The 22,250-nt window shown below is 45.3% G+C and overlaps 1 protein-coding gene across 1 annotated transcript in view; it reads left to right on the forward strand.

The window, feature by feature from the left end:
* The first annotated feature begins 231 nt into the window (after positions 1-231).
* The window catches only part of KIAA0195 (KIAA0195 ortholog), a 29,516-nt gene continuing 7,497 nt past the window's right edge, over positions 232-22,250 (forward strand). The window contains exons 1-19 of the mRNA XM_010156768.1: positions 232-345; positions 1,023-1,150; positions 1,745-1,881; positions 2,546-2,742; positions 3,491-3,642; positions 4,534-4,639; positions 4,950-5,036; positions 5,555-5,671; positions 9,398-9,454; positions 11,233-11,337; positions 11,947-12,111; positions 12,362-12,571; positions 12,740-13,055; positions 13,750-13,923; positions 17,076-17,178; positions 18,403-18,620; positions 20,188-20,369; positions 20,569-20,707; positions 21,328-21,443. Coding sequence (XP_010155070.1) covers positions 232-345; positions 1,023-1,150; positions 1,745-1,881; positions 2,546-2,742; positions 3,491-3,642; positions 4,534-4,639; positions 4,950-5,036; positions 5,555-5,671; positions 9,398-9,454; positions 11,233-11,337; positions 11,947-12,111; positions 12,362-12,571; positions 12,740-13,055; positions 13,750-13,923; positions 17,076-17,178; positions 18,403-18,620; positions 20,188-20,369; positions 20,569-20,707; positions 21,328-21,443 — 2,823 coding nt within the window. The remainder of the gene's footprint in view (positions 346-1,022; positions 1,151-1,744; positions 1,882-2,545; positions 2,743-3,490; positions 3,643-4,533; positions 4,640-4,949; positions 5,037-5,554; positions 5,672-9,397; positions 9,455-11,232; positions 11,338-11,946; positions 12,112-12,361; positions 12,572-12,739; positions 13,056-13,749; positions 13,924-17,075; positions 17,179-18,402; positions 18,621-20,187; positions 20,370-20,568; positions 20,708-21,327; positions 21,444-22,250) is intronic.

Here is a 22,250-nt window from a genome sequence, read left to right on the forward strand (position 1 = left end):
ATTTATCCAGCACAGTCAGGACTGGTTTGTTTACCTGATATTATCTGGGTGCTCTAATTCCAGCCAGCAGTCTAAAGTTCACAGGAGGGAAGATGATTTCAGGAAAAATCAGAGTGGTGATGATGAGTGCAGGGGATTCATGGTAGAGTGCTCAGTCAACCACCAGGAAAAAGCCTAAAAAGAAAATAGGAAAGCACTAAATAGTTTGTTTTTCTGGCACCTCAGGATGAGATGACCTCAAGTTTGGGCCTTACCACAAAGAAAGCCCTCACGATCCTGAGAGACCAGCTGTCAGCACTGCTGGAGGGGCATCAGAAGGAGCGGAAAAAAGTGACTTCATGGAAGGTGAGGCACCGAACAGCACCAGGCTGGGCACTCAGTCTCCCCTACCCAAAATAAAGCTGAAGATTAAACCAAAGTAGGCTGCATTCTCTCTCAGACTGCTGCTGCAGAGTGTCCCGGTGTAGAACTGCTAAAGTCTTTCGGAGCAAAGCAAGGAATTGACCTAAGGGTATGTTTGAGCACTTCTGGATGCTGGAGCTTAGCTTCACCTGTGAGGGATCTGAGGGCTTCAAGAGCCACGAATAGCAGTTCCTAGGGGTCTATACCAGGTGGAGAGAAAGAGCTGTGAAGCTCAACCATCTCCCCTTGTCCACCATACTTGTCTGGCGTGTGTGTTGAATACAAGGTGCTAGTGTTTATGCATGGTATTTATATGTTACAGGTGTTCCTTGCTTGGTTAGTGGCAATGGCGCAGCCTGGCACAAAGCCTTCTCACTTCTCATTCTTCCAGGAGAAAGTAAAGCAGAGAGTGTTCACCCAGACTTGACAGCTGAGCAGCCATTAGCGCTGTAGCATTCACATAACGGATTTGGGATGCTTGGGGTCATTTTCAGGGGTTTTACAAAGTTGTGTTCACCCTGGAGTGTCAACTGCTGCCTTCACCCTTTCTCACTCTGCTCTTTCAAATGTCTGGCTCTGTATTTCATGAATGCTGACTCTCTGCTGCTCTCCTTTCGTAGGAGGTGTGGAGGAGTAGTTTTCTGTACCATGGTAACCGTTGCTCCTGTTTCCACTGGCCTGGTGCATCTCTGATGCTTCTGGCAGTGCTGTTGCTGCTGTGCTGCTATGGGAGCCAGCCACAGGGGAGGTAAGCAGAACATCCTGTGCTGGTTAACTGAAGCAAGGTGGTAGTTTTGTATCATTTTGACACTGTGTGTGGCTGATACGACAGTGTTGTCCCTCATTCTGTCTAGACATCTAGACATTAGCATGCTCATACCGGTAATTCTGTCCCTTTCACAAAACTTCAGCCAACTTAACTCTGCTTTTAATAGACCCACAGAGTGTTCTATGAAAAGACTGAGATTTTTTTTCTACAGCGTTCGTAGATCTTAAAAAAAACTAAGGCATTGTCACAGTTAGGAAGGATTTTGAAACTGGAGAAGTTAGTGGCTCATAGGAGAAATTACTGTGCTATCACATGCGCCATAGCATGCCTCGACCATGTTTGTAAGGGTATTTTTTAATTGAGACTGGTCTTTTCAGACTTCTCTGGTGGCATTATTCTAAAGCAGAAGTGTGATCATAGCTCCCCTGCTGTTCTTTAGCCGTAAGTCTGTGGGATGTAGGAATAAACAACGGAGCAGGTGTGCATTTATCTCTGTGGGCGGCTGGCAGTGTATTCTGCTCATTTACCCGAAGCTCATCTGCTTTCTGGTTTCTTCTGTTTTGCTGTGCAAAGCCAAGGTGCTGAGATAGTTAATGCACTGGCACTCTTCCTCCTTCTCCTCTTGGATCTCTTCATGATCGGGCGTCAAGAGAGGCTGAAGTGCAGAGAGGTGGAGAGGAGACTTCAGACAATCATTGATAAGATAAATGGTGAGGTCTCATTCATCTGTCTTTCATTTGCATTGATGTTTTCCTCCCATTGGATTTTTCTCCAAACATCATCACATACGTTACTAATTGAGCTTCCCCTGTTACACAGAAACAGGCTGTGAGAATTGTGTCCTACTCATGCCTGTCCTGTAGAATAGTTATTTTGAGCTGTCATGTGGCCATGTGCTTCCAATCTGTGTGTTATCAGGTAGGCGTCTGTTATGTCTGTGCTTCGGAGTAATTCGAACCCGCAGTAGCTTACGAAAATATCTGCCTTGCAGCAGATGATGAGAGGAGAATACGTGGGGTTGTACCACAACATAGAACAGAAGGACATAAATTGCTGTGCGTGAGCATCGTCTCAATGGGGGCTTTTGAACCTGAGGAGGGAGTTCATTTCAGTGCGGCAGTTTCAAGGACAGCCTTTAGCTTTTCCATGGTACAAGGATGTATTTAAGGTCATACAATGACTATGCTTAGTAGTTAGTACTGGGTGGAGAGAGAGAGGAAAAGCCATCAAGGGGAAAGAGAGATGATAAAAGATGATGGGAATGGACTGAGCTTAGCACTGGAGGACCAGTAGCCACCACAGGATGTAAATCAATGTATGACTAGCCCCTCCAGCATTGTTACCACTTAATTCTTTCACATGTTGTGCTTTTAGATACACTTGGCAAAGAGGTGAAATGGCCAGACTCCATGTACCCTGACCTTCACATGCCTTATGCCCCATCCTGGTCCCTTCATTGGGCCTACAGGGATGGTCACCTTGTCAACCTGCCGGTGAGCCTGTTGGTTGAAGGAGATGTCATTGCTTTGAGGCCAGGCCAGGAGTCATTTGCTTCTCTGAGAGGGATTAAGGTATTTGACCTGTCTTATTTCCCTGGCCTGTAACAGTATATTTTCCAGTATTTTCTTGGTAATACTTGTAATTCCCAGTGTACAGATTACTGGAGTGTTTAATTTCTTCTGACCTTGAAAATAGCTTGAAATTCCAGTTCAGTCAAGGATGGTGCTTCGTTAGACGGACTGCATCTTCCCTATGAACTCTCAGCCCAATGGACAGGAGTCACTAATGTGATACCAAAGCATCAGATTTCCATCTCTTCCAGGTCAAGGGGAAATTGTAATGTGCTGCTAAATATAAGTGGAGTGAATCTATCCAGTAGGGTGATATGACATGCAAACCTCCTACTTTATCCTGGTTTTTATGTGGAGAAATAAAGTTCGCTTTGATGTTTTCCTTCCTACTTTACCACTGTTTTCTGTTTTATTGTAAAAGAAGATAATATAAAATACCTGGGGTAGAATTAAATTAACAAACCAGTGATAAGATCCGTGCAAAGGTTTTGCTGCTTGAAATTCACCTTTGCTGATTTCTATCATAACTTTCACTCCAAATGCCAATTTTCATGAAATAACCAGATGTGCTTGGACACAAGCATTTAATTTGCAATAGTTTAGCTAATGAACTTTTGAGAGCTGAGAGGGAACTGTGACAAAGAGGTATTGTGTAACTTGCAGTGGGATGGGTCCTGCTGGACTAAATATCCAGTCCCATGCAGCAGGATTCCACCGAGGCCCCTTTGGGCTCTGCCTTTTTTTCTAGGATGATGAGCACATAGTTCTGGAGCCAGGGGATCTGTTTCCACCTTTCTCACCTCCACCCTCCCCAAGGGGAGAAGTGAAGAAGGGACCTCAGAACCCTCAGTTGTATCGTCTCTTCCGTGTCTTGAAGACCCCAATAATTGATAATGTCAGGTGGGTTAAATACAGTGCACAATTCCTGCACAGTTTGTCTATGTCCTTGTTGGCACCTTGGGTCAGCAAAGAGTGAGACCTACCAGTCTGGGACAGGAATTTTCAGGCTGTGCTGTGTCTTCTCTATTTCCTGGGAATGCTGTAAGTCTCTTACTGTCTGTCTTCAGTTGTCCTCCTTAACTGGTAGGTTAGGCTAATGTATAAACACATATGTGCTAAGTATTACTGTTCAGCTCATTGCTTTCCAGTTAAATTTGAACAATGCAGGGAGGTCACAGATTTCAGGCGTTTGATGTGACCAGCGATGTGACACCATTCACTCAGCTGGAGGTACAAGATACGTGAATGTCCTGTTGGAGTTTCAGTACACGTTAGGGCGATGGAGCCTTCTTGGTAAGCAGATGAGGAGACCTGGGGAGTTGGCTCAACAGCACTGCAAATTTATCATGGCAGGTGCAACACTGTTGTTGTAGAACTTGGCTTCTCTTTTGAAGGTCGTTCCTCATAGCATAGGGTGAACACAGTGTTCTAATTGTGTCTACTAGGAGGTTTATTTCTGAGGAAAGTGCAGGGTTAGGGTATTGGTCACTGAAATCTCAAGCTGTTTTCCCTTTTTTTTTACTTGGAGTTTCAGTACACTTTAGGGCGATGGAGCCTTCCTGGTAAGCAGGTGAGGAGACCTGGGGAGTTGGATCAACAGCCCTGCAAATTTGCCATGGCAGGTGCAACACTGTTGTTGTAGAACTTGGCTTCTCTTTTGAAGGTCGTTCCTCATAGCATAGGGTGAACACAGTGTTCTAATTGTGTCTACTAGGAGGTTTATTTCTGAGGAAAGTGCAGGGTTAGGGTATTGGTCACTGAAATCTCAAGCTGTTTTCCCTTTTTTTTTAGGTGGGGCCTGGACATGGTGGCTTTGTCACGTCCTGTGACAGCCCTGGATAATGAGAGATTCACTGTACAGTCAGTGATGCTGAAATATGCTGTCCCTATTGTACTGGTAGGTCTGATTTCAAGCCTTTGTTGAATATAGCCGTGTTTTGTCAATAAAGGTGAAGAATTTGCAGCCATCGACAGGATATTGTGGCCAGGCCCTAACTTACACAGCTGACTATGCATGTACCTTGGGTAGTTCAGAGAAACAAAAGATGCTGAGCCATCTAGCAGTGCAAGTGGAGGGAGGAACTGAACTGCAGACCAAGTATATCTTCCAGACTTTCCCAGGGCTGAGAATGTTACAAGGCAGTGAAAACTCCTCCCCCACGAGTACTCGTAGTTAGCTGACAGTGTCATCTCTGTTTGGATTGCAGGCTGGCTTCCTGATCACCAATGCGGTGCGCTTCATTTTCAAAGCTCCTGGAATTGCTTCTTGGCAGTACACTCTTCTTCAGCTGCAGGTAAAGGGGAGCTTTGATCTCCACTACATCTCCTCCCCAGAGCTCCAATGAGACTAATCCCCTCCCTCAGCGACCTGCTTCATCCTGTGCCAGCATTCTGTGCACGGCCTTGTGCCTGTTGGATCCAGGAGCTCCCTCAGTGGAGCAAGACAACAGCTGTACCCTGGCCATTCCTCCTAGGCACTCTATGTTGTTTGCTCTCTCTTACTTGCCGTGTGTGTGTATATATATATATTTATAGTATCCTTTGCCTTGAAACTTTAGGATTTAACAACTGCAAGTTGGTGTGATTCATTCACAGCTTCCTTTATTACAAACCCCTAAGGGTGGGTGGGTGTGTGTCTCCCCTCCTGTGCTTCTCTGTGTTCTCCATGCTCTCTCTTCCAGTGCAAGCAGCATCCTTCCCTTCTGCCATTGCCTTTTACCCGCCCTCTCACTGTGGTGAAAGAGGTGTCACGTGAGAGGTTTGACTTCTTGTTGGCTCTGTGTGTGCTGGTGATTACAAATGTCCTTTTCAGGTGAATGGTGTCCTGCCCATCCTTCCGTTGCTCTTTCCTGTCCTGTGGATTCTTGCTACAGCCTTTGGAGAAGCCAGAGTCTTGGCCCAGATGAGCAAGGCCTCATCCACCTCGCTGGTAGGTGTCTCGCTACATCAAACCATTGCAGAGAACAGGGCGGGACATGGAGTGAGCACAGTGAATTCAGCAGATGTGTCCACGTAATTGTAAAAGCTTGTTGGATGTTTGGTTGCCCCAGCTACGCCCTCTCCCTGGAGCACAGCGTGGCTGCTTCTTGAACAGATGTTTTAATTTTTTCAACCTGTCTATGGATATCCCAAGGTGATAGGAAGCTCCAGTGATTCTGTAAATCTCTTCAAGGCATGTGCTTTCTATCAGCTAAATACAATCTGTTAGGGGAGTTAACACAGAGATAAATGCCCTGTGGTGGCTATAACTAGAGAACGTTTAGCCACTGAGAAGGAATGTGATACATGACATCCTCTGCAATCCCCTGTTGTGAAGTGTGGCCTGAACAGCCCTTTCCTCAGGCTCTGGGGCTTCGCTTGCAGGCATGGCCTTTACAGTGGGGCAGGGAGTAAGAGGAATTTCTGGGCGTTCTGCTGGTTTGGGGGGTTGGTTTTCGTCGTCTGATGGGTGTGTATCCCCAGCTGGATCTGCTGATAGGTGTCTCTTGTTCTCTTTTGGTGGCAATGTTGGTGAGATGCACTGTGTTATGTTTGTCTTCTTTGCTGACTTCTGTTACACCTTAGGTGCAAGCACCTTTCTTTAACCTTGTCCTTCCTTGGCCTCTGTGGTCTTGGGTCTGTGTTTTCTGTTCTTTTCCCTATAGGTTGTACATGACTAATCTGCCTGTGTCCTGGGGGGTAGGCTACATGTTGCCTTCCTCAGTGGCATTTGCACCTTTACTATCTCTTTTCAGTGCTTTCTCCACTTTCCCTTTCCCACCCATTCTCAGCATCACTTGATTTCTGTCTTTGGAACCTTCCTCTTTCAAAAACACACCTGGCTATTTGGCTGGGAAAAGTCAGAACTCCTTGACTTCCCTGCTTCGTCATTCTCAACCTACCCATTTTCCCTGTCACTCATACTTGCACCTTCCTTGTGTTCTTTCCTGTCTTCTCCTTTTTCTTGTCCAGGCAACTCATTCTGTCCAGCCAGCTCTTTCTGTGACATCTCAAACATGATCCTCCATCCTTGCCGCTGCAGAACAACCGTTGTGATGTGCCTTGGTCATTCTCCCCCTTGAGTAGGGCAATCTTACCTTGGCCTCTCTATTTCACTCCTTCCTCTCTCTACTCTGTTCAAAATGTAGCAGGTAAGACCCTCTTCCTCTCCAATCACTTGGCCTGTGTGACTCTCTTCCCCACCTTCTGCCCTCTCCCATCGTGTTCAAGCTGTTTGATTCCCAGTTTTTCAAGGCCATAGGTGACCCTTGTGACTGGTTAGTCAGACATCCTGCAGGACACAAACCAGTGGCCCCGCAATGAAGCCCCTGCCTCAAGTTGCATTACTACAGCTGGACTACAGAAAGGAATTTGTTGTTGGTTTGGAAACATTTGTACTGCCCTTGATAGGTTGTTTCAGTAATTATTTACCTTCACTACTAAAAATGGGAATTCTGTGTTAGTGGGAATTTTTGTAGTAACTGATTTCCAGCATTTGGAACATTCACATCTTTTATCTCTGAGATTTAAGAGCATGTCAATCAAATTTCTGGTCTGTTGTAGCTATGCACATTGCCTTTTACCGTCTCTTTGGTTAAGTAAACAGTTTAAGCACCTTGAGTCACTAGAAGCATATTTTCCAACCCTCTAATCTTTCTCTTGGCTTTCCTCTTAGCTTTCTCCAGTGCTTCAGGATCACTGTAGAATTACGAATCTCCCAAACCCACAAAATATTCCAGGAACAGTTGTACTTGTGCTAAATTTCAGAATAATTTGGACTTCTTACGCTATGTTCCCTTGTTAGGGCACCAAAGGATCATACTAGATCTTTTAGCCACTGCTTTCAATGGCCAGGCTTTGTTCAGCTGACCATCTACAGTTACTGCTCTCTAAGACAGAGTTCTCACCCTGTAAGTCCAGCCCTCGTTTTTGCTCCTGGGTATGCAGCCTTACTTTCCTGCCTGTTGGTGTGCATGTTTTTGCTTATTTACAACGCAGTCCATATTGTTCTGTAACAGTGGTCTGCTTTCTTTATTACCGGACCCTGCCCCAACCTTTGTCTAGTTTGCAGTCATATCAGTAATGTTTTTTAGTTTTCTTTCAGGCTATTAACAGAATACCCAGAATTTGTCCTTGCTTGAGCTAGTAACATCCTATTGCAAGGAGTTTCTCAGTTTCTCTTCCATTTGGAGATAGTCTGTTTGTAACATATTTAGTATGGGCCCTATTTCTCCATTATTTCTCTAGTTTTTGTTAGAAAAACAGTAAAGCATTTTGCATCAAGTCAAGGCACCAAATGGTCTACATCAAAAGCATTGCTTTTATCAGTCAAATTTGTAATTTTGTCCAAAAAGATATCACAATAGTTTGATGAGATTTATTACCCATATACTTGCGGCATTTGGCACTGGTTGTATTATTCCACTTCTTTTCTTTTAACTGGGTCTCGTATTGGCTGCTCTGTTACTGTGTCTGCAATCAAAGTCTGCCTGGGGTCCTGTGGTAACTTGGTTTGTTCTCCTTACCCTTTTTAGGCATTGGCACCACATTAGCTTTCTTCCACTGCATTGGGACCTAATCCATCCTTCAAGCCTTTTGCAAAATCAGCAGGAACGAAAGTTGTCCAGACCTGCTAATTTAAACATACTTCCTTTCAGTAGCTAGCGTTAGAATGGAAAATATTTCATAGTTATCATATGGTGTGATTATATCCCTGAATGAGGAATAGCAATATTTATTTAACACGTCTGCCTTGCCTGCGATGTCATTTGCAATTTCGCTGTCTTCAGCCAGCAGAGGACTGGGGTTAATTACCTACTTAAAAATAAAAAAATACTTTTTCTTATTTTTATGCTATTTTTTTCTTCTATTTTCACTTCCACTCAGAACTGGACTTTTTTATTTTTGCTATGGGTTGGTTGCTTTTTGAAATCTTAGTAAAATATTGTTAAACAGTTCCTCATTATCCTTCATAGTTTTCAGTTTAAATGAATTCTGACAAATTTGTCTCGGCTTTTATCAGCTTTGTTAAACTGATCCTTTTTTAAAGTGCCAGATATATACATTATTAGTTGGGGTGCCGTATTACTGACATACTTACGACTGTACTTCAATTGAAACTGGTTTTCAACATTACCTCTACTGTAGAATTCCTTTGTGCTGCATGCACAAATTTGGAGTTAGTAAAGAGCCCCATGGAGTGCCATCTATAATTCCTTTTAATTTCCTATTCACATCCCATGCGCCATCACCTCATTCCTCTGTGCCCATTGTGTTCCAGGCACCTGCTTTTCCAACCACTCTTACAACCTTCTTTTAACTGACCCATTAAAGCTTAAAAACAGATCAGTCAATCCTGGCTCTTTCTGTCTAAAAATAACCATCCAGGAAGAGCCTAATTGCTATTATTTTCTCTGTAGACATTCAGGTAATGACTGTGTGTTCTTCTGTGGTGTACAGCACCAAGCACTTCGACTGTGCTTCACAAGTAGATGAAGATATCGTCCATTAAAGACTTAATTGCTTTGCTGAATTACTGGGCTGCCTTGGTACAGCGGTTCCCACAGAGCGGGACTCCTGCTTTCTTCTCTCTGAAGGCATGGTACTCAGGGAAGGATGTTCCTCATGACACATTTCTGAGCACAATTATAGTAACTGGTCTCTTCTCTTGCTGCAGCTTGCTAAGTTTTCAGAGGACACTCTCAGCAGCTACACAGAGATGGTATCTTCTCAGGTACTATTATTATGAATTGTTTTCTTCCATCTTCACTGCAGAACTTCATGATATCCTTTCCCTTCCTTGCTGATCTCCTGCTTGTTCCTAGACCCTTTTTACTTGTGTGAGTTGTCCGTTGTCACTCATTTGCTGCTTTAATTTGCTATGCATGCAGGTTGCATGTCTCTCCCCTACACCTTCCCATGTAAACGCTGCTCTGCTGACCAGAGATCGAGGTGACTGTGGTACGGACTCCAGTTGTGCTTCTCTGAAAATTGCAAATGGCTTGAAATCAACTTTTTCTATCCTGAAGGAAGTACCTCTTTCGAGTCCTCCTGTTCCAGGAACAAAATAAACTTGGTATAGTGTTTGTCAGAAAGAAGGGAAGTATTTTGCTTGTGCCAGAAAAGCCTCCTTCTTCAAGCCAAAACGAAAGAACAGAGGGGACGGTGGTCAGCACCAAGACCAAATGCCAAGAGGGGAGCATGGGATGTTCAGGCTAAAAGTCTGATCCTGTTTCATAGGCTCCTTAACAAACTTAAGCACATTACTAGTGCTTCCAAAGCTGGGGCAAATAAACATTCAGGAGTTGTTTTTCTGGGGGAGGAACTGCATCTGGCCACTCTCTTAAATTGTGTCATCCAGATTAAACAGGTGGGTCGAGGAAAGACACTCCTCTGTCTAATCTGGCATTAAGGTTCTCCTTTCCATAAGGAGGCGGATGGACTCCAGGAGTGATTAAAAATCCCTAGATATCATAGGAGTCAATTCATATCTCCTTGCTCTCAGCCACACAGAGAAGTGCACGTGGATGCACACACACACTTCTTTTGCTGAATATTTTGTTGTCTTTCTGTGCCAGTTCCTCATTTAGCTGCGATGATTATCAGGTGTTAAATGGGAGGGATTTGAACTGACCTTCCTTGGTGAAAAGATCTGCTTTTTGCCATTTCTACCTACGTAACATTTTTGCCTATGAGAAACTGGCTTAAATAAGAGCTTTTTGCCTTCCTGGTGATAACTTGTGTGTTTCCCATTTGAGCTCCTTAGGATCTAAGGAGCTTTGGGAGAAGTGCTCTGCACTGACAGAATTCCAGAACAACAGCTAAAAAGCAGTAAAATAACACTGAAATGCAAACCTGGTTTTGCAGGCTGCAGGAGCACACGGAGGAAAACACACAGCTCTGGTGCTTGGCTTGATTGCTGCCTTTGCCTCCCTCTGAAACGTTTTCATGTAGAAAATGAAACTTGACGTTTTAATTTTGCAAAATATCCCCTTCTTTCAGTTTATTACCATGTTGATTACAATCCATTTGTAATTATGGAATAGTCAGGGCACTTTGTCTTTGTTTCCAACATTGTCACTGCCTCAGTAACCTTGGGCAAGTCACCTCACCACAGTGACTCCATTTACCCACTTTGCAGTATGGTGATAGTAAGCTTAAGGCCTCAAACTCTGTAATAAAGGAGGTAATGACCGATTTACCCCAAATGAAATCACTTCAGAATTCCTTTCTGTGGTTTTGGATAGACAAAGGTAGTTTCAGTGAATTCTCAGTTCAACAATCAGACTGTCTGTTAGCATCCTCTGGAAGGGGGAAGAAATACCTTTCCCTTGAGAACATCAGCACCGTATCAGTTAACAGGTTCCCATGGAGACCAGTGTTTATCTTACAGTGTATCACTGTGTTGAACCTGAAAGCAGGTAATGTCATCCTCCCTTTTTTTCCCTCTCTCCCCTCATCTTTCACTGAATGAGTCTTTGATTGGGTGATGTCCTCTGCTTCCCTTGGCAGGAAATGATACGCTGTATCTGGAGCCACTTCCTCTGTGTTTTAAAAGGCAAATCCCCAACTCTGAGCTTCACTTCCAGCTTGCTTCATAGTCTGGGATCTGTCACTGTGAGTATTGCTGGGTTCTCAGAAGGAAGATCCTTACATGGATGCTTCATTTGCGTTGTTCATGTCGTCCTCCCTGAGTATAGACTGTTGGCAGTCAGTTCACTGTGCTGGAATTAGAAACCCTGTGGGTACCTGTCTGTAGAAGAGTTTATAACTGTTTTGTTTTGTCCAAGCAGCACATTTACAGGTTAAAACAATGGTTAGAGATACTCCGTGGCATCTAACAGGGTGTCTGTATTTTCCATTTCCAGTTCTGGTCCCATAACTCTCTTGACTCCTGTTCCAGAACCAGCTGGTTCAGGTCCTGATAAGGTACTAGCTGGTGAAACAGGTTCAGAAGTTGCTTCCTTCTCATGGCCTTCATGCAGCTTTGCAATATCCTGAGATAAAATTGGTGTTAAACAACCTTCAGTCCTGCTAGAGCAAGGAATTCTCAGATTTCCTGGAGGATTATTAGGTGCAGTTTCTTAGGACAGAAGGTTGGCGAAGGTGGCACTTGTCTGTCCTCTGTGTGTTTATTAAACTTGTGATATTTACAACTATGCATGGACACTGAGACAGGTTTTCACTGAGATGTTGCTTTCTTGGGGGTGTTGTGGGATGTTCTAGGTGCTCTGCTGTGTAGACAAGCAGGGGATTCTTTCCTGGCCAAACCCCAGTCCAGAGACTGTTCTGTTCTTCAGTGGGAAAGTGGAACCACCTCATGATAGCCATGAAGATCTGACTGATGAGCTCTCTACACGGTCCTTCTGCCATCCTGAGATGGAAGACGAGGTGAGGGATATGAAATCCATTATGTAGTATGTTGGCTCTAATCATAGCTTGACCGATACACACAACCTGGTATTATAGAGACGGCCCTTTGCTTATAGAGAAGTCCTGTGCCATAATTCTTTGCTTAAAAGATAAAGGAGCAGTGAGGATGAGATCCTCTTTTACAGGTGTCCTGAAGCAGCAGGCGAATCGGTAATGGCTCATGTTCAACCACCGAATCACCACTGTTTGTTTTCTTGACCTCTTGCAGCCCCATGAAAGAGATGCTTTGCTCTCTGGCCCCCTGGCAGACACAGTCCACCTGACCAATGAGCAAGAGAGGAACAACTGGTCTAGTGATGCTCCAAAGGCTCCCGATGCCCATGCCCACCGAAAGCCCAACAGCAGAAGCAAGCATCCCTCTGGGTCCAATGTGAGTTTTAGCAAGGACACAGAGGGTGGAGAAGAGGAACATACACAGGTAAGACACAGTGAGGGGACACACAGTTAGTCTTTTGTGGAGCTATAAGAACGACTTAAACCTGAAGAGTCTCTCCTTTTGGGAATTTAATTGAGAATTCCCCATGGGATTCTAGGCTCAAGCTGTTTTCGTTGTAACCAATGAGAATTTTCCTGTCTGGTGCACCAGGTTGTTGGTGACAGTGAGGTGTTGGCTTGTGAGGCTGAAGACTTTGTGTGTGACTACCACCTCGAGATGCTTAGCCTGTCCCAGGACCAGCAGAACCCTTCCTGCATCCAGTTTGATGACTCCAACTGGCAAATGCGCTTGAATTCCCTCAAGCCTCTGGGCCTGAACGTGCTGCTCAATCTCTGCAATGCCAGTGTGACGGAGCGCCTGTGCCGCTTCTCTGACCACCTCTGCAACATTGCCCTCCAGGAAACTCACAATGCCGTGCTGCCTGTCCACGTGCCCTGGGGCCTCTGTGAGCTTGCCAGGCTAATAGGTAAGGAGAAATTGGATGAGCTGACACAGAGAAATCAGAGCTGTCAACAGACACTTAATCCTTAGAGAGCACAAGAAAAATATTTCACCAGTCCTGGCTGCTGAGAAAGTGGAATTACAGACCTGACGCTATTGTTGTTTGGTTGCCAGAAAAGTCTATTACAGAGATTGTTTTGGCAAGTTCTGACATTGTAGACACTATCAAAGGAACAAATGTCATCAAGGATATTGCCAACTAGCCCTGGCTAGGCTTGGTATTCTTCTGGCTTGAGTCTGCCAATCCAATCATGAGACAAAGAATGAACAAGATAGCTGGCCTGTCTTTACAGCAATGCTTTACCAGGAGTTGGAGTATAAATGAGGTGAGGTACCTCAGCTGGTTCTATAGCTTTAAATCTGAGGCACAGGGGAGGCGAGAGATTAGAGGCAACACTAGGATTAAAATCTGGAAGCTCTTGGACTTGCTTCTGTGCCTGTCCTTCAGTGTCACAGTTTCTTCAGTGAGCCAGAAGCATGAAAGCTGTAATTGCTAACATCTTGTTCTTAATGTTTCTCATCATAGACCTTGAGCCATCTTGGTGTGGATGCAGAGGGAGCACAGCCCACCTGCCTGTGCAGGCAAAGTGGATAAGAAGCAGGAGAGTGCTTTTGCTTGGTTAGAGCCTAATTTTCTTCTCCTTATGTTCACATTTCAGGTTTCACACCAGGTGCTAAAGATCTTTTCAAGCAGGAGAACTATTTGGCCTTGTACCGCTTGCCAAGTGATGAGATGGTTAAGGAAACAATCTTGGGGAAGCTTTCGTCGATCACCAAGAGGAGACCACCCCTGAGCCACATGATTAACCTGTTTGTGAAGGACACCACTACTAGTAAGGCTGCCCCTTTCTTTGGGCATCTACTTGGGATGGGAGGATCTTTTCCACAGAGTCAGACTGGAACAGTCTGGAGTCACTGAGCGTTGGCAGCTTTGCTCTGCATGTGCCCAGTACAGATAACAAACCCTGGTGATCAGTGCTTGGGCAGACTGAGGCAGGGAAGGCTTTTCAGCTCTGGCTTACTCCAGGATCATAAAAAAATCATGTTAGATAGCACACAATAAACCTGTTTTCTGGGACCACATGGCAGTGCAGAACAAGGTGTGGGGTTTTAGTGGGGTTTGAATAGTTTTCATTATGGCAGTGAAACTGCTACTGCATAGGGTTGAATATTGCTCAGGGTTTTAGCTAGTGATGCTCAGCCTTCAGGTAACCCAAATCAGAAATCATTATCTTAGGGAACTGTCTAGCACATTACATTGCACACTCTGTTTCTATATTGCTTACTAATAAGAAATCACAGAAATTCTGTGCAGATTCATGGTGACCCTGACTTCTCCACTCCTCCTAGTCCTTCCTGTTCTAATAGGAATGGGCTAGGATGGAAAGGACATACAGCTGGGCATTGAGAGGGCTTAAAGCACCTCAGCAGGATTTAACAGCTTGTCTGTCAAAGCTCTTAGTCTCTTCCTAATATCTTAAATTGACTGAACTTGGCTCGCTGGAGTTGGCATATGTTCAGTATTGAATCTGAAATATGATTCTTTTGCTGGCCAGAGATTTACCAGGTAAACTGTCTTCTCTTGCCCAATTCGTCTTAAATTTGTAACTTCACCTGGGGAGGAGCTTTTTCATTTGTCGTGATTGCTGCTATTGCCTTTGTGAGCAAGAATTTTTCTGATGCCGAGATTCTTAGCGTAGGGAAAAACCTTTAATGTTGCCTCATTTCAACTCCTTATCCTCATTTTTAAACGGTTTAGTTTAGAGGCTGGAGCTCAGACGAATACGTGTGTGACCTGGATTATGCTGTCTAGAGTAAATTCTAAGAGGAATTTTGCCGGCGGGGTTAGTTAACTATTGGAACACCTCTCACGCCGTCGTCTTGTCCCTTGAAACTTTCTAAAATGTGTACAACCAGAAATAGTGGATTATGCAGATAATATTGGATGAAATCAAATGGCTCTGCAGAAGAGTCAGACCAGAGGATCGTAACTAACCTTTCTTGATACACTAGTTGTTAATAAATCTTTAAATCCACCCGCTCCCATGACTGCTGAAGTCAAAGGCAGATACATAATAAAATCTACAGCTGTAGCAGAAATAGGAGGTGGCTTATCTGTATGTTCCCTTGCTATTTCACTGAAATATGTGTCTCGCCATCTGGCAGTGTACATCCTAAATCCATAGTAACCACATGGAAATAAGGGGCTCACCGGCATCTTCAGTGGAGTAAAACTGCTTGATACTGTCTCTGTCTCCCCTTGCTGCACTCTCAGATTCCTTTTGCTCTGACTGGCTCAGCCTAGCTCTAGTGGCTTGGTTCTTCCTGACGAGGCCCAGCAGTCTTACTCTCTGCCCTGTTCACTAGTTTTCCCCCTTGTGCCAGAGAAATGCTGGCCGTCAAGTTCATGATTTAGGAAGGAAAGAGGCTGAGCTCACTTTACTGGCAATGACAGCTGAATGAACTCCCTCCAGTGTGCGGTGCGTGCTCTCACTGTCAGTTACCCCTCAGAAGGACTGTTGTGTGGGATGCTGGTGGTACTGCATGGGGGATGGAATGCAGTTGCTGTCAGGCATGAACGTAGGTATGTGTGCGTCTGTGGTCACCTCCAAGCTCCTGCTCTCTGTCTGGGGCATAGGTTTTGCATGAATCAAGAAACAACTCTTGTTCCCTCGTTTCCTATGTGACCATAGGAGCAAAGTGGGAAGGATTAGGTGTTTATACAATAAAATTAACCAGAGCACTGCACAAATACCCCTTTGTGTCCCTGAAACAGGCTCCTTCTTTCACACACAGCTCCTATTCGTCTTGGAGGTTTGTTATGCTGATAAACTTGGCGTGTGATGACTATTTATAGCAGAAAGCAGAGAGCTGCTATGTTTTGGAAAATCCTCTGGTGTTCCTGAAGGTCCCTGCCTGGTTTGTGCGAGTGGATATTCTTGGCTCCTGATTTCACCCGCTAGTGTGAGCGTTTGCAGTCAGCAACAATGCCTGCAAGAAGCCTTTGGGCTCATTTTTCTTGGCAGTGATGTTTTTTTCATTAGATCAGCTTTGAAGCTGTTGGGGGCAAAGTCACAGAGCAGCTGGAGGAGGGAACCTAGACAGTGAAGTCTACGTGCAGGCAATGTTAATGCGCCGATGTGCTAATGAAAGGGAAAAGGAAGTGCGGAGGGGGAGGCATCCTGCATCCTTTAACTTGTGTCCTACGCCCGGGACCTGCATCAGACAAGTGACATCACACACCTTTGGGAAACACTTTTTAACACCCCTGTCTACAAGAGGGAATGAAAGATTTTGTCTATTAAAGAATAAAGTAGCAAGGGAAAAAAACCAAACAGGACAAGCTGTGGCATCCATGGATTTTCAGTCCTTCCCTGATCACAACATGTGTTACTTTTTGAGTCTTTTAGGTTGAACTTTTGACCCATCCTGATTTAACATGTTTTCAGGACCCTTTGTGGAACAGGCTGGTATCTAATGGGCCAAACTGTTAAATTATCTTCTGCTACTTGAATGGAAGGTATTCAGGAATAGCTTTTACCCTTTAGATCCACTCCTGGCCTGAAATTGGATAAACTTCCCAGTGTAGGCAGACTTTGATCCCTATAGGCTCATCACTGGTGCTCGTACTCTCATGGGAAGAGGCACACAGGAGCATCTTTTCTTCCGCTCTGTTGGATACAGGAGCAAGATATTATCCCACCTTCTGTAGAAGCGGGATTGTTACACAGTGTAAGGGGAGAATAGGAACTGATTACGTGGCTGACACTTTATCACAGCCTTGTTTGAACTCTCGGTTAGACAAATAGCAACCTTGACTAATTTCTTGATGGAGATGGAAGACTTTCAGCAGAGGAAAGGGGATATCTGGAGTGCATCAAGGCAGTTTGCGGGAACACTCTTAACAAATAAGGGAGCAGTTGGCATGATCTCCCTTTCCTGGGAGCCTGTACGTGTGATGCTGACTCGTTGTTCTACACTTCAGGCACGGAGCAGATGTTTTCTCATGGGACAGCTGACATCATCCTCGAGGCCTGCACAGACTTTTGGGATGGTACCGATATCTACCCCCTCTCTGGCTCTGACAGGTGAGCAGCTTTGTCACTTGGTGCAGTCAGGAGTTGCAGATAAATTGCAGAGGGAACCTGGTCATTCTTCGTTAAAATTCCCTTTACTGAGGCTTGTTAAGCTATTTAATACAAGTTTCAAGTAGGTTATGAACGTGAGCTGTCTCTGCTTGTAATTAATTGTTGTAATTGTCGCAGTGTAAAAGATTAGATAGCAACAAGCAATATGTTGGACTGTAAGACTAAATATCTGTTAACATATTAGCCTCTTATAAGTGGACTCTGACTGTACGATGTAGTGGGACTGTGAATTATAATCAGGTCACGTGCTGGTGGCAGAGAATTTTTTATGTTGTTTCAGACAAATGACTGGTCTGACATGAAATGCGAAGTACTCAACGCTACCTCCTGTTGACAGCTTCCAACCAGTCCACCACAATGCATCCCATCCTTTTAGCCCTGCTGCAATGTCTGACAGTGTCTGTTATATTTTCATCTATAGGCTAAATTTCTGCCTCTGCTACCAGAACAGACCAGTAATGTTGAGTTCCATTGAATTGTTCTTCTAAGTCTGCTTATCCTCAAATGTAAGAAAACTCCCACTGGTCCTTTTTGGAATATTTATCATCTTAGAAGCCAATGAAAAATCCCATGTGTAGTCTAATTCGTTACCGTTGTGAGTTCAACGTAGAGAAGGAACTTCACACTATTTTGGTGACTGTGTATTCACTAACTGGAGGCTCACATACAGCTCCTGGGACCCAAACTCTGAAAGAGGGTAGGAGAAAAGTGTTTAACTATCTCTACAATAGATACTATTGTCAGAGTTGTTGGTTCCTTCCTTGGTGTTTTTCTCCCTGCAGATAAATTCTCTCTGATGAATTAAGCTTCTGCTGTCACGCAGTGAACTTTCTTGGAGTCATCTGGCAGCCATATAGGGCACATTATATTAATAAGTGTATTCAAAGAGTGCTGTCTTCATACTCGTCGATCTGTCTGATGAGAAAACAGAAACGTTCACCACTGTCCCTCTTAAAATATCTGGTTTTGTTGCCCTGTACTGCCTGCAGCTTAGAGAATGCAGAAACAGTAAGGAAAGGTTTTTTCAGTCTCTGACCAAACTCCTCATGGAATGCATTTTTCCGAGTACCCAGCTGGTGATTTCTACATTGAACTACAGCGCACGTTGTCAGAAATGCAGCACGTTTCTGCTAACCTGATCTGGTTTTTGTCTCTTCCACACAGGAAGAAGGTGTTAGATTTCTACCAGCGAGCCTGCCTCTCAGGGTACTGTTCTGCCTTTGCATACAAGCCAATGCATTGTGCCTTGTCCTCCCAGCTCAATGGCAAGTGCATAGAACTGGTGCAGGTCCCTGGGCAGAGCGCTATCTTCACATGCTGTGATCTCCCTGGGACAACGCCCATCAAACAGAGCAGTCGGAGGAATAGCTGGAGCTCAGATGGTATGTGTCTCCTGTGCTGTCTATAACAAGGCCTGCTGCTGGGCCAGGTGCTGGCTTTCTGATCAGTCTAGGGCTGTAAGAACACTGTTATTCAGAGCAGCAGATGGAAATTGAGAACTGAGGGTTTCTGCAGTAGATGTATTTCCAGAGGAAGTAATGATGTAGCAGCTGGTAGGTATGGTTCTCGTTAAGTTATTGAGGCTGGCAGAGAAATTCTTCCACTTGTGGGAAGTCTGTTCTCCCCCACGAAGGGGGCCTACAAGGAAGCTGAGAGGGGACTCTTTGCAAGGGCCTGTAGTGACAGGACAAGGGGTAACGGGGTTAAATTGAAAGTGGGGAGGGTTAGATTGGATATCAGGAAGAAGTTCTTCCCGGAGAGGGTGGGGAAGCACTGGGACAGGTTGCCCAGAGAAGCTGTGGATACCCCATCCCTGGGAGTGTCCAAGGCCAGGCTGGATGAGGCTTGGAGCAACCTGGTCTAGTGGAAGGTGTCCCTGCCCATGGCAGGGGGTGGAACTAGATGATCTTTTAAGGTCCTTTCCAACCCAAACCATGCTATGATTCTATGTTTCTTAGAGCAGGCAACTGAGAGTCAAGACTTCTGGGTATTCTGATACTTGGTTTGACGTTTGTATAATTTTATGGAAATGGTGTATGTTGGGCTTTTCAAAGGAATTAAATGTATGGAGGTATGCCACAGTTCTCCCTTGATGGATTTTGTTGCTGTGCTGAAGGAACTGATTCTCACCAGATGAACTGTACATCTCCTCCAGAACAGCAGTGGAAACTGAGGAAAAAAAGCACATACCGATACATAACTGCAGGAGGCTCTTTTGGAAAACCAGCCTTAGTCTCTTTCTGCCTCGGTCTCCCATTTTGTAAAATGTGAATAATGGGGTTTCCAGCAGCTGGGAGGCAGTTGCGACTGAGTGTTTTCAAAACACTTTTCAGTCCCACCGTGGCAAGCTTTGTAACTGTGTCAAGTGGTTTATTGTTTTGTTCCTCACACTGCATCCAGCTCCCAGTCACCACAGGCTTCTCTGGTGATGGTGAAGGAGTCCTGTCAAAGCGCCTTTGCGGGCTCTTTGGGGGTGACTGCAGTGTCCCTGGAGAGGACATGATCCAGTTCCCTTGCATCAGCCCCTCACACTCTGATGCCACTCTGCCTCAGCCAGACTAGCCATGTTGTTTAAGCACAGTGTGATGTGTTTAAATGCACATGTGAACATTATGCAGCATACATCCTTTATCTCTCTGCCTCAATTCCCTGTGACTGATCCCTGTCTTCTGTTTTGTCTTTTTTACTTTCCATGCTGTTTCACACCTGTATTCTTGGTCACGTATGTGGGGATGTCCTGAAACCGCTTCTGTGATTGGGTATGCTGGGACAAATGGCTGTCTCTTCATCTTTCCTTCTCTGTGTGTGTGTATCTGCATGTTTCTGTGTGTCTGGGTACTGTGTACCTGCCTGTTTTCTTGGTGGCTTCTCCCACCACGTGTACTTTGTCTGACACACATATGGCCCCTTGTGTCTCAATGTGATTGCGTGTTGTTTGCATGCCTGAAGAAGGGATTGGGGAAGTGATGGAGAAGGAAGACTGTATCCAGGCTCTGAGTGGACAGATCTTCATGGGAATGGTCTCATCTCAGTATCAGGCCCGTCTTGACATTGTCCGCCTCATTGATGGATTGGTCAATGCCTGCATTCGTTTTGTCTACTTCTCCCTGGAAGATGAGCTCAAAAGCAAGGTAAGCTCTCTTTGCTGAACCCCCTGAACTTGCCTGTCCCCTGGATGTCTGACTGGAGAGTTTAGCTCCGGTTCAATCTAAGGTTAATCTGATTCCGCTAGCTAATGGGTCCAGAAGGCACCTACGCTCCAATATGGCACTGGTCTGCGGTACTCTGGCCTGACAGCTACACTAAAACCTTTCGTCTGCTCGCCTACAGGTGTTTGCGGAGAAGATGGGTCTTGAGACTGGCTGGAATTGCCACATATCTTTAACGCCTAATGGTGATGTGCCTGGCTCAGAGATCCCTCCCTCTAGCCCCAGCCATGCTGGCTCTCTGCACGATGACCTACATCAGGGTGAGAGAACTGCACCTAAGCCACTTTGAATGCCACGTGTTTCCTGGAGGGTTCTTTTAAACCCATTCATAGGTTCCTGTGGCCTCACCAGATACCTGATCCTTCAGAGCTTTGAGCACAAAACTGGATGGGCCTGAGGTGTGTGTGTGTGTGTGAGCGAGAGCGCCTTACTTTTCTACTGTCATTACCACAGTTTTTGGAAACAAACATCCTTCTGTGCACCAGCTGCCATGATTTCACAACTGCTCATTAATGCTCTGGGGTCTTGTTGCGGCCCTTATCAAGTCACTGAGGGTCTCTTGCCTGTGCATTACTTTTTTTTCTTACTTCAGGTGGGATTTCTTTACTTTCTTCTTCCACTAGAAGGAGGGGAGAGCAGGGCAGATAAACTATCCTGGCTCAGAAGAACAGAGACTGAGCTCACCTAGCTGTGAGCAGATTAGTCATCTAAAGTACTGCATTTTAGATGACTGAGTGGGATCTGAGTGTCGCTAACCTAGAAAATCAGGCCTCACGTTTCCTGGCTGCTGCAGTGCCACGTGAATGTACCATGTGGGTGGCACAGGAGTGGCAGAGACAGGTTTTGTGCTTATTGTTTATGCCGCTTTTCTCTCCTCCAGTTTCTCGAGATGATGTGGAGGGGCTTCTGCTGATGGAAGAGGAAGGGCACTCGGATCTCATCAGCTTTCAGCCAACAGACAGCGATATCCCCAGCTTCCTGGAGGACTGTAACAGGGTGAGGCCCCCTCTCCCTACACACCTTGGGCTGTTGTCATGGTCAGCAGTATCACCTCACTACTCCCAGAGGGAATTTCTCTTCAAAGCAGATTGATTGACTGGTTTGCACTGGGACTCCTGATTTCCCCCACCCTCTTCCATCTTGCTGTCTAGAGGCTGGGAACTTTGGGATTCTCTCAGTTAATCACTGTTGCTGAATAGGACTTTTATTTGGAGGTTAGGAAAGGAGGTGACCACACATGGTCAGCCTTGAGAGACGCGTCTCCGTCCGTCTGGGTCCCCTTCCCACGTGCCGGGCGGGGAGTGGGAGCATCCCCACATTGCCTGCAGACAGAAGAACCTTTGTCTCTCCTCCAGCTGTGAGCCATGCTGTTGCTGCCCAGCAGCCAGAGTGTGGGACAAGCTTTTCTGCCTCATAAAGAACTCGGACACACTCAGCAGAGGTTACAGGAATATCAGAGACAGATGCAGATTTTTTAAGAAGTATCTATTAAGACTGGGTTTAGAAAGCAAGACCCCTTCCCTCGTGCGTTGATGTGGCAGCAAGTGAAATAGATCTACTTGCTGCAAGACAGCACAAAGTCTCTAACAAGATTTTCCTCATAGGTAAAAAGTCCTTAGGAATCCTTGAGCACAGGTTTGTCATGCTGATCTTACAAACCCTGAGGGCAACAGGCAGCTTGACCTGCCAGTGTAGAACTTCAGGAGAAGGCTTTTTACAGTGGCTTGGGAAAGGCAGCTTCTGTCTACGGGGACATCAGGTTGTATCTGATCTTGGGGTTGCATAATTCTGGGAATCATAATT

This window comes from Eurypyga helias, unplaced genomic scaffold (assembly GCF_000690775.1).
Source record: "Eurypyga helias isolate BGI_N326 unplaced genomic scaffold, ASM69077v1 scaffold30138, whole genome shotgun sequence".
NCBI classification, from domain to species: domain Eukaryota; kingdom Metazoa; phylum Chordata; class Aves; order Eurypygiformes; family Eurypygidae; genus Eurypyga; species Eurypyga helias.